The 12,774-nt window shown below is 46.0% G+C and overlaps 1 protein-coding gene across 2 annotated transcripts in view; it reads left to right on the top strand.

Annotated features, from left to right (window-relative positions):
• Positions 1-12,774, top strand: part of LOC144736793 (uncharacterized) — an 870,278-nt gene that overhangs the window by 701,523 nt on the left and 155,981 nt on the right. For both annotated transcript variants that reach the window (XM_078619432.1, XM_078619441.1), the window contains one exon: positions 4,866-4,907. In XM_078619432.1, the coding sequence (XP_078475558.1) occupies positions 4,866-4,907 (42 nt within the window). The remainder of the gene's footprint in view (positions 1-4,865; positions 4,908-12,774) is intronic.

Raw genomic sequence — 12,774 nt, 5'->3', positions numbered from 1 at the left:
AGGTTTGGAGGTACTGATCCTCATTCCAGCTGCTTCACACTCAGCATCAAACCGTTCAAGTGCATGCTGGAAATTGCAGGCTGACAAAGCACAGAGGACAACGTCATATGCAAAGAACATCAACGCCACCTCCATGCCCCCGTACTAGATGCTCTCCATGCCTTGGCCGTGCCTTGAAAATCACAGACAGGAGTGGAGAGAAGATGCACCGTTGGCGGAGTCCAACACCCACAGTGAAGGACTTTGATTTAACACCAAGAATACAGACACAGCTCTCACTCTGGGAATAGAGGGACCAGATAGTGCACCAAAGTGGCACCGGTATATCATACTACCACAGCACCTCCCACAAGAAATTGCAGGGAAGACAGTCATATGCTTTCTCCAAGTCTAAAAATCAGAGGTAGACTGGAGAAGCATACTCCCATGACCCCTCAAATATCTGTCAGAGGGAATAGAGCTGGTTCATTTTTGCATGAACATGACAAAATCCACAGTGTTCCTCCTGAATCTGAGGTTTGACCACCGGGCAGAGTGTCCTACCAGCACTCTGGCATAGGCTTTACCTGGGATGCTGAATAGTGATATTCCTCTGTAGTTGGAGCACACCCTCTGGTCCCCTTTAAAAAAAATGGCAACCACGACCCCAGTTTGCCAATCCGCAGGTACTGTAACCGCATTCCATGCCACATTGAAGGGGCGTGTTAACCACAACGCTCCTACACTGTCCAGCACGTTCAACAACTCTGGGCGAATCTCGTCCACCTCAGCAGCTTTGCTGCTACGAAGGCCCTCGACCACCACAATGACCTCAGCAGTGGTAATGGATCTGACCCACCCGATATTTCCAGGGCTGCCTCCTAAGACGAGGGCATGTCCACCGGGTTGAAGAGCTCCTCAAAGTATTCCTTCCACCTCTCGACTATCTCCTTAGTTAAGATCAATGTTACACCACCCTTACCAAAAACAGCCTGGGCTACGTTCCAGATGTTCTGGTTTTCTAGAACATCTTTGAGCCTGCCCAGTAGTCCCTCTCCATGGTCTCTTCAAACACCTCTCACGCCCGGGCTTTTGCTTTAACGACTGCTGCAGATGTCACCCTCTTGGCAAGCTGGTACCTCTCAATCGAGTCGGGAGACCTTTTTCCGAGCATAGCTCGGAAAGCCTCCTTCTTCAACTTGACAGCTTCTCTCACCATTGGTGTCCACCAGCGGGTCCTTGGATTGCCACCATGACAGGCACCAACTGCCTTCTGGCCACAGCTTTTCGCAGCTGCATCCATAATCGAGGTCCTGATCATCTTCCACTCAGACTCAATGTCCACGACCTCTCCGAGAGTGCAGGAGAAGTTTTCCCGGAGGTGGAAGTTGAAATCTTTCTGCACTGGGTCTTTCAACAGATGTTCCCAGAAAACTCGTACTATTGCCCCAAGCGTCAGATCCAACTTACCACCAAGTGGTGATCGGTTGACAGCTCTGCCCCTCCCTTCACCCGAGTGTCCAGAACATATGGCCTTAGGTCCGATGATACAACTATAAATTCAATAATTGAACTTTGGCCCAAGGTGCTCTGGTACCAAGTACACCTATGAACATCCTTGTGTTCGAACATGGTGTTTGTTAATGACATTCCGTGACTAGCGCAGGATTCCAATAACATCTCACCATTCGGGTTCACATCATCCATATCCAGGTATGTCCATCGTTGCCCACGTGAGCATTGAAATCGCTCAGTAAGACTATGGAGTCAGTAGGCGGCACTCTGTCGAGCATTGCACCCACCGTCTCCAAGAAGGCCGAATACTCTGAACTGCTGTTTGGTACATAAGCACAGAGAACAGTAAAATTATTCCTTTCTGAGACCCAAAGTCTCATTGAGGCGACCCTCTCATGCACTGGGACAAACTCCCAACTGAACAACACCCAGCCGGGGATTTGTTATTATCCCCACACCTGCCCGGGGCCTCTCACTCCAGAATAGACCAACCCCAGTCGAGAAGTTTGGTTCCAGTGCCAATGCTGGGTGTGGAGTTGAGACCGACTCTATCTAGTCAGTACTTTTACACCTCCTCCACCAGCTCTGGCTCCTTCCCTCCCCCCCATGATGTGACGTTCCATGTGCCAATAGCTAGTGTCCATTGCCAAGGTCCAGTCCTTCGGAGACCATCCCTCTGCCTGCCATACTGGCAACGCACCCACCCCTCACCCTTCGTCCTGCGGTTGGTGGGCCTATAGGACGGCACGACATAGCCATTTCAGGCTGGGTCCGACCGGGTTACGTGGGTCACCCGGCCACCAGGTGCTTGCCGGTGAACACCACCCCCAGGCCTAGCTCCAGGGGTATGTCCCGGTATCCCTTGTCCGGGGTGAGGTTCTCTGATTTTTGTATTTTTTACCGTTCACGAGGAGCTTTTTTACCGTTATTTGTCTGGAACCTCTCCCCAGACCTGTTCGCCAAGAGAGACCCTATCAGGAGTACAAGACTCCAGGCGACATAGCTCTGAGGGTCATTGGAACACACAAACCCCACCGCCACGATAAGGTTACAATTCTTCGGTGGGGTGTTTGGTGATAGTGGATCTCCCATTCTCATACCTATTGCTGTTTCAAACCATTCTATTTCCTGTCTAAACTTTACTGCTGACTTTGACCTTTCACCTATATCCTCCAGAATCTGTATCAGTCTTTCCCCTACTCCATATATTAATGTTGCACTCGTTATACTGTATCTTGCTTAGTCAAATATAATGCTTTCTGGAAATATATGAAACAGTTGTAAACCAGCCTATTCTCTCTCTTTTATTTATCTGCTGTAAGTCTTAATAGTAAGATTTTCTGTACTGTGTTCCTATATTTCCTAAAGCTTGCCTGTTCATCTGCTAAATAATCCTCAGTCTGTGCTTTTAGTCGATTTTATATTACTTTCCTTAGTTTCTTCCCCATGTGGCTCATTATTGCGACAGTTCTGTAATTTTTACAATGGGTGAGATCTCCTTTCTTGGGTATCGTCAAAAGTATGGCATTTGTCCACTCCTCTCCATACTTGCTTGCATAGCTTATGGATTTTTTTTTATACGTTACTTTCCTCCAGCTTTTATAATTTCTCCGCATATGCCGTCCACTTATGAAATACAATTTTCTTTAGATGTTTTATTTCCTTTTCTACTTCTTCAAACAATATGTTTTCATTTTCGTTATCACTTTGTGGTGGGGATATATTTTTTTGTTCATCCACCAGCTCTTTATTATCTTGATCCTTATCCCAATACAATTCGCTGCACTACTCAGTTAATCTCTTTTTTGTCTCTTCTTTGTCCATTAAGATTTTGCCGTCTTTGTCTTTTATTTCCGTTTGCCTTAATTGCCACTTCCTATTTGTGCTCTTGACTAGTTTGTACAGCTGTCTAGTCTTGTATTCTCCAGCGTAGTATTCATTGTCGCTACATTGCTTTTCCAGCCATTCCTGCCAATCCTTTCTAGCCAATGTCCTTGCCTCATTGCATAGCATTTTGTACTTAGTCGCCATCTCATCCAATTCCTTTATCTGTAGTCTTATTTTTCTCATTTCATGTGCTAGTTTTAAGGTTTTCTCAGTTATCCATTTTCTTTTGAGTATTACGACTAAGGATATTGTTGCTTCTACTGCTTGTTCCACTTTCTTCTTCAGTGATAATGCCTTGAGGTCTATGCTAAAGTGTTCTATTTTTGTCCCACTGATTCTATTCTATTTCCTATTCATATATCCTCCTTATTTCCTCGTTCTCGAGTGCCTATGAGACAGTATCGAAATAATTTTGAGACAGTAGAGAAATTATTTTCAGCATGTTTTGAGGGATGGTGCCATGGTCAATGGTTAGCAATCCACAGGTTGCCAGTTCGATCTCTCGGCGTGGCAGGTAAAACAAAGAGCAATTTACTTGAACACCCCCGCCCTGTCCACCCAGCAGTATAATTGGGTACACCAGATTTGAATGGCAGATCACATGTTATGAGATAAAGTGTGGCCGGCGTGGAAGAGGGCAGCGGGAAAGTGTAGTGACATGAGCATGTGATTGCAGGGCTGCACCTTTACCATTTTACGTATTTAAAAAAAAATGTGTTGCAGAGTGCAGGTTTTGTGTGTGTGTGGCGAAATGGGATTCATGGATGTGTCGGACACATTTTTTTATTATTATTACTGTGGTATAATTTGTGGTGTACCACGTGTTTGGTGGGGTGTTGGCATCACTCTTGGTAAAAATTACCAGATTATTTTACATCATACAAAGGGAAATGATACTTTCATAAATGTGCTCATCCATGCCTCTGAGTCTCTGCATTGACAATTAAGAAGTATTTTTTTGTTGATGTGTTCACTGCTCATTGCATTTAAGCTGTTGGCAACTATTTTATTCAGTAGAAACTGTTTCAATACACAAGTATGAAAATTGTGTTCGTGAGAAATGTAAAATTTGAATAATTTTTTTTTCATACATTTTTTATTTTGAAAAAAATAAACATTGTTCATATCAAATATGTGTTACATCCCACAAAAACCATAGTAACCTAATCAAGATTTTTGGGTTTAGATCGCGTTATTTATAAATGTGTCGTAACCCTCCACCACCCGACACGGCCAATCAGTAATCGTTGATTATGAATAACATTGGTCGCGAAAGCCTACGTGTTAAACATAGTAACCTAGTTTAGCTCAGACAATGTTCATGTCTAGTTATGTTTTGCATCTGAAATATCTATTCAACACATAGCATGTTCTGTTCATACTTGTGCGCTTTAATCACATTGTGTACATACTTTTATTACCCTTAGAAATGATCAATTATAAATTCAATTTAATAATGTACATTTATTTGTTTTCCTTACCAGATTGCTGCAAGACTTAAAGAATTTCAAGAAACATTAAAAGAGGTGTGTTTACAGTGAACTGCATAATAGACCAATATTTACATAAATATGTACGCGGCTGTTAATATAAATCAATAGTATGTGGCATAAAAAGCACAATAATTTTGTTTTCATCAGTTTACTGTAGTTTGCTGTGACGTGTATTAGTTATCAATTCCCTTAAAATTGGCAATTGCATTTACATTTCTTAAGCCATAAGTTACTTTGGGTGACATTTGGAGGAAATACCAGATGCTACAACTTTTAAACATTTCACAACTGATTATCAAGGCCTTCTCTAATCATGAACATCTGGGTTTAGGTTCCTTGTCTTGAGTGCTGACTTCTGGGTGTCACTCTAATGCCTGTCTTGGTAGTTGTTTGCTTGTCATGTTTTGATAGTATTTAGAGGAGGTAATTTTTAGGTTGTAGTCAGTGGATCCTGGTTTGATTGTGAGTAAAATGTTGATTTCATCTGCAGGGGAGTGATGTTGGAGACCAAGGTTTGTTATTAAGGTGCAGAGTGGTTTGATGTAAACGTAAAAGTAGTTGAAGAACGGAACCCTTGGGGACTCCACGGGTTATATCAAAGAGGGTTGATTTTAATTGTTGAATGTGAGTGTAACGGTGCATTATTTTAGATAATTATTGAGCCATGTAAGAACTGTCTGTGATGCCGAAGTCAGTACTCAGTTTGTTTATGAGAATGGTGTGGTCTATTGTGTCAAATGATGCTGTCAAGTCAAGGATGATGATTGCAGTGGGTGTTGAGTTGTCCATGTTCCGTACTGCATAGTCTGTTTGGTGCATTAGGGCTGTTTCAGCGCTATAGCTGATGCGGAAGTCAGATTGGTTTGGATGTAGAACATTGTTTGCAGTGATGTGATGAGAGTGCAAGTTGCATGGAATTTTTTTCTCGTATTATGGATAGTGTAGTGAGTCACTCAGAGACACTAATAGTAGGAGCCACTATATTTATTATAGCCTGCACAGGTACAAGGAGTAACTACACTATGGTCAGGACAGCTAACAGGCTGCCTGACCAACAACGCCGAGGAGGTGAAGACGTTGACGAAGACTCCAGCAGCACCACGGTGCCACTCGAAACATCAGCCCCGAACCTTGCTCCGGGTCCCCCTTTTATCCACCCAGCGTGGCCTTGCTCCACCCTCGGCCACGCGCCTCTTCTAGAACCTACTAGAAGGTTCCCGGGCTTTACCTCACGGGCCCCCTCTATCACCTTTGCCCCACATCCCTCTCTCCAGCTTATCACATGACCTGCTGGCAGACAGGGCTGCTATAACAGCAGATCCCCTTCTCTGCCAGCAACCAGCGCTATGCGCCATAGTGACCCATTCCATGTCACTACATCACCTCCCCCCCCCCCCCCCCTGTGAAAAAATAAAAACAGCAATCGTGACAATGCGTCTGCGTTACAGTGGCGTGTACCTATTCTGTAGGTGACTGTACACAAATAATCCCGTAAAATTTCCAACCATCGGGAGAGCTGGCCGGACGGCTGGTCAACTTGCAGTGCATATTGAAGAGCCGCGTGATCTGTGCATACAACAAACTGTCTACCGTAAAGGTACGGACGGTATTGCTGTACAAAATTTACAATTGCCAATAATTTGCGGCGCGTCACACAATAACGCTGCTCTGTGGGGGACAATACACGACTCCCGTAAGCGACGGCCCTCTCTACACCCATTATGAGACCTCCTTTGCCAGTACCAAAATCTGATAATAGGTTTTTCCCCTTTTTTCTGGCAACAAAACAGGTGTTAAGATGTTAAAACCACAAACTGAAACCTTTTACAAGGAATCATGTCTGCATTAACCACAATGCTTGTGGTCAGAATGCAAACAAAAAACATACTCTGATAATATATGCATTGTCCATGAAACTGATTGGTCCACACCACAGACAGCTTTCTCTGGTGTGGACCACTTTCTCTGGTGTGGACCAATCAGTTTCAAGGACAATGCATATATTATCAGAGTATGTTTTTTGTTTGCATTCTGACCACAAGCATTGTTGTTAATGCAGGCATGATTCCTTGTAAAAATCTCTCTACCCCGTTCACCACCTATGATAATACAGTGCCGATTCCGGTGTCACTGGCGTCTGTGTCCAGCACAAATGGTTAAGGAAAAATTGGGGTACCCAAGGGGAGGTGCGTTAACAAGGCCGTCATGCAGCGCAACAAATGCAGCCTCCTCCTCCCCCACTGAAATCTTTGACCTTTCGCGGTGAGAGTGTGGAGCGGTTTCACGATCATTGCAAACCTGAGCACAAAGCGGTGGTAATACGACATGAACCCAACAAAACTGCGAACTTCATCCACTGACGTGGGGGTTTTACTACGTGCGCATGCACGAAGTTTCGTCATGATCCATGGCTATCCCGGACTCGCTAGCAATGTGACCCAAGTAGCGAACCGATTTCTGCAACAGGTGACACTTTTGCGGTTTAAACAAGAGATTGGCTGCCCGCACGCTGACAAACACCGATCACAACCGCTGCAGGTGCTCCTGGAACGTGCGTGCGAAGATGATCACGTCGTCCAAATATATAAGGCACGAGTTCCATTGGAGGCCCGCTAAAACCAGCTCCATAAGTCGCTGGAACGTGGCCGGGGCCGAGTGGAGTCCCATTGGAAGACAGGTAAACTGAAATAAACCCTCTGGTATTCGGAACGCGGTTTTTGGTTTGTAGCGCTCATCCAAAGGCAACTGCCAAAACCCTGCCAACAAGTTGAGGGTGAAGAAAAACCACGCACCTGACAGGGCATCCAATGAATCGTCCATCCGTAGGAGTGGGTGCGCATCCACCACGGAAACTTTGTTTAACTTGCGGAAATCTACGCAAAATCGCAAACTCCCATCATGCTTCTTAACAAGAACAATGGGAGCTCTCCACGGACTGCTGAAAGGATGATATCAGCGGCCAACATCTCGTCGACCGCCTGGCGAACATGGTCCTTCTACTTGGGATTGAGTCTGTATGAATTTTGGCATATAGGAGCAGCGTTACCCATATCAATGGTCTGCTGCATCACGGACGTGCGGCCTATGTCATATTTGCCCTGACTAAAAATGTCCAAGAATTCCCGGATCAGTTCACGCAAATTCCCACCATAAGCGGTGACACACGACCTACCCACCGGACTGAGACAACACAATTTCGATGGCAAGGTCTTGTAAATAAATTCTGAAATGATGCTAGCGGATGAGCACCGGCAGCTCAACACCTTGTACAAAACCAACAATGCGGTTGATCCCGCTGCCGCCGCTACGATACGGTGTGCCAACGCGGTCCACTGCCCCGGACCCCGCAGCCACCGGCCGAAGTCCGATTTTCATGCGCTGCGACACGACAAGGAGTGGTGGTGTGTGAACCCGACATGGTCTGAGATGAAGATGCCGGGTGTGTGATGCATTGTGACTTGCCTTTGGGCCAGGAGGAGCGGAGGTCGGCAGGGTGGAAGACGGCGAAGGCGGGAAGAATTGTCCAGGGTCAGCGCGGCATCCCTTGGAGATGTGGCCCCGGAAGCCGCACTTAAAACAAGTGACGGGGCCCTCCATGGTGGAGGGGAGGTCCCACTCCGTCATTCCCGCTCCCGTCGCCGTCCCGCATCGTCTCTCCCGTGCGGACTCCAGACGAGTGAAGCGCAGGCTTGAGTAGGCTCCTGACGCTCCGGTTCATCCTCTTCCCCCGAGAATCCTGCGCAGGCGGCCACCCCGGCTCACCGTTGCAGGTTAAAATGGGCCTGGATGCATCGGGCTACCTTGAGTGAAGTCAGGTCGTCTTCCTCCATGGCAGTCAAAAAAAACGTAGCTTCTCCTGGGCCAGCGACAACAGCTTCATCCGCACCAGAGTCCAGCCCCGCCTACTCTATCTTAAGATATGCGGCTTGGGCCAGCTACAGCAGCGCGCTGCGAAAGGCAAGGGGCATCTCGGTCTCCCCCCCCGTCTTCGCATCACGAACTTCCGACACGCATTGGATTGCGGATCGAAAATCGCTGCCATTTGGGCGTACGCTTGCGACAGCGTCGCCCTATCAACTGGGAGAACGGCATAGAACGCCACCAAGGCGTCGCCGTCCAGGGTGGTGGGACGAGCCCGCAGCCCCTCCGCGTCGATCCATCCCGCGAGCGCACATTAGCGGCGAAGCGGCGCTGGAAGGCTGCCCAGTCACCCCATGCAGCTGCAAACTCCCTCATGAATGGCAGCCACTTTTTGAGGGAAGGCACCTCCGGACAAGATGTTGGCGGCAGGTCTAATTTGGCGGAGAGCGATTCCTTCCCGATCAACAAAATTGCAGCCGAATTTGGCGCACCGCTCCCAGCCAATAAAATGGCGGCCGCTTGCGTGGGCTGGAGTTCCGCCACTTCCCATGCTTGGTCGGCGACGACGGTGGAGCTGCCTGCTCAAAGCCCCTGAGCCGCAGCGTCTTCCTCCGGCTCCTCCACCTCAAGCTGTGCAACCAGCGCCGCTACCGCAGAAAGTAAGTCTGCGAGGCGCGCGTTGCATGCACGCCGTCCTTTTCAGGTCGGCGGTAGCGTAGCATCATCGTCCCTCGCATGCTGCCCCACCAGGATCGCCTCTTCAGGACAAGTCTCCGGGGTCCCGGATTCCGGGGGAATCACTTCACCGTCGTCCTCTTCGCCCGAGGACATAACGGTAGGAGTCTTCTTCCTCGCTGACTTTGACATTGTAAAAAAAAAAATGTCTTCCTTTAACAATTTTTTTTCATCTTTAACACCAAATGTAGAAAGTCACTCAGAGACACTAATAGTAGGAGACACTCTATTTGATATAGCCTGCACAGGTAAAAGGAGTAACTACACTATGGTCAGGACAGCTAACAGGCTGCCTTACCAACAATGCCGAGGAGGTGAAGACAGTGACTAAGACTCCAACAGCACCACGGTTCCACTCGAAACAACAGCCCCAAACCTTGCTCGGGGTCCACCTTTTATCCACCCAGCATGGCCTCACTCCTCCCTCGGCCACGCGCCTCTTCTAGAACCTACTAGAAGGTTCCCGGGCTTTACCTCATGTGCCCACTATATCACATTTGCCCCACATCCCTTTCTCGGGCTTATCACATGGCCTGCTGGCAGACAGGGCTGCTACAACAGCAGATCCCCTTCTGTGCCAGCAATCAGCGGTACGCGTCATAGTGACCCATTCCATGTCACTACAATAGGTAGGGTTTGGATCAATGATGTCTAGTAATATGATTTGTGATTGCTGTAGTGTTGCTGTTAAGTTTAGAGGCAGGTAATGGTTATGTTTTAGTTTTATGGTAGAAATGATTGAAATTTTTATATTGTCGGTTTTTGTTTTAAATAAATATATAAATGTAATTTTTTTGGATGAAACTGTTTTAGTAGTTTATGGTTTCGGATGAGAATAGTATAGAGTACTTTTTGACATACTGTTATTAGATTTTTGTTTACATCTGTGATGAGCTGTCCGTATAACTTAAATTTGGTTTGTTGTGTGCATTTGTTGTAGAATGTGAGTATTGTATATCAGTTTACTTTGTTTAATGAAGCTTTGGTTTTTTTTCAGCAAATTACAAATTTCTTGTATTGCTGTTTAAGATGAGTGAGTTCTGGTGTGTGCCATCTGTTTGTGTTTAGTGTAATGGTTTATTTTTAGTTGTTGCATGAATGTTTAGGTAATATGTAATTGTGTCGTTGTAGGAATTTTTTTAAATTGAATTTTAAATTTCAATTTTAAAGCTTTCGTGACTGCAGGGATTCATCTTCTTGGTTCTTTCGGTAAAGTCACGTAGAAGAGAAATAATAAAATAATAAAAATAAAACATAATAAAATAATTCTCATGACGTTTCGGCCACAACGCAAGCAGCCGTCCTCAGGTGAAGAACAGGCCTGTCGAGAAGACAGCGTCTGAATGAAACACGACCAGGCTTGGAGCGTATATTTAAGCTGGGTTAGAGGGGGAGGGGGGAAGAGCGCCTTAACAAAATAATTTGCATATCAAGAGGAATTTAGCATATTTATGGGAAAGGCAGATATTTGATTAGTCACTACTTGTAAAATGCGTAGGAGGTGGGCGGGGGGTTTCAAAGTCATTATGCCCGTGCATTATGCAGGATTAGCAGCATCAAGGGGAGGGGATAGGGGTAGCATTAATAAAGGGAAGGAATGTTAATAGTATGTAGCTGCAGTAACTAAACGACCACGTAAAAAACTAAAGTATGAACTACATAGTATAATCAGTATACTAAATATACTCTCCAATAAGCTGAGCTACTAACAGTAAGTACATATCTGCATTTCCCATAAATATGCTAAATTCCTCTTGATATGCATTATTTTATTATTTCTCTTCTACGTGACTTTACCGAAAGAACCAAGAAAATTGAATTTAGTCAAGGTAGTGAATGCTCGGTTGAATTCAATGTATTTAAGTGGAATGTTTCTTCGTAATTGTGGTCTAGTGTATCTGAAGTTTTTGTTGTTCATGTTACAGAATGTGTAATATGGATTTCAAAGTGGATTAGATTGTGGTCTAAATGAAATTTCTGTAGATGTTAGAGTTGTAATTGTGGTGTCTAGTGTGGAGTACAGGTGGTCAATAGTGTGCCCTGCTAAGTGTGTAGGGATGTTGTGTTGTTTAAGGTTGAAGGATTATTAAATCGTTTCAAGTTGTATGTTGGTAATGTCTGTTGGGATGTCTGGATGTTAAAATGGAATGTTATGATTGGGTAGTGGTTGGTGCATATTAAAGAGGAGTTTGTTGTAGTCGTGTAGGAAAGAGTTTGTAGGTTCTTGTGGCTGGTAGATGGAGTTCTGTCACGGCACTACTTTTTGACATATGACCAAACAAATCACAGACCTCATTAGGTAAACCGTGTATAGCCAAAACTCGCATTTTGATAGAGGTGTATTGGGTAAGGTTTTCCTATATATCACACCACCGAAGGATCGTAACCTTAGCGTGTTGGTGGGGCTTGTGTGTTCCAATGACTCTGAGCTATATCGCCTGGAGTCTTGTACTCCTGGTAGGGTCTCCCTTGGTGAACAGGTCTGCGGGGAGGTTCCAGACAAATAATGGTCCAGGTGACCCACGTAACCCGGTCGGGCCCAGCCTGAAATGGCTACGTGGTGCTGTCCTGTGGACCCACCATCCGCAGGATGAAGTGAGGGGCGGGTACGATGCCAGCATGGCAGGGAGAGGCATGGTCTCAGCTATACAGGACCTCGGCAATGGACACTAGCTTTTGGGACGTGGAATTTCATGTAACTGGGGGGGAAAGAGTCAGAGCTGGTGGAGGAGGTGGAAAGGTATCGACTTTATATAGTCGGTCTCACTTCCACACGCGACATTGGCACTGGAACCAAACTTCTCGATCGGGGGTGGTCTCTCTTCTATTCCAGAGTAACCCGTGGTGAGAGGCCCCGGCAGGTGTGGGGATACTCACAAGCCCCCGGCTGGGTTCTGTTGAGTTGGAGTTTGTCCCAGTGCATGATAGGGTCTCCTCAATGAGACTTCGGGTCTCAGAAAGAAAAAATCTGACTGTTGTCTGTGCTTATGCACCAAACAGCAGTTAATAGTATTCGGTCTTTTTGGAGATGGTGGGGGCAGTGCTCGATAGAGTGCCGCCTACTCACTCCATAGTTTTACTGGGCGACATGAATGCTCACGTTGGAAACAATGGAGGTACCTGGAGAGGCGTGATTGGGATTAATGGCCCACATGATCGGAACCTGAATGGTGAAATGTTATTAGAATTTTGCACTAGTCACAGAATGTCAATAACAAACACCATGTTCAAACACAAGGATGCTCATGAGAGTATTTGGTACCAGAGCACCTTGGATGGAAGATCAATGATTGTCTTTATAGTT

This window comes from Lampetra planeri, chromosome 3, assembly GCF_965212315.1.
Source record: "Lampetra planeri chromosome 3, kcLamPlan1.2.h2, whole genome shotgun sequence".
NCBI lineage: Eukaryota > Metazoa > Chordata > Hyperoartia > Petromyzontiformes > Petromyzontidae > Lampetra > Lampetra planeri.
Note: the sequence above shows the minus strand (reverse complement) of the source record. Positions and strands in the feature narration are given on the sequence as shown.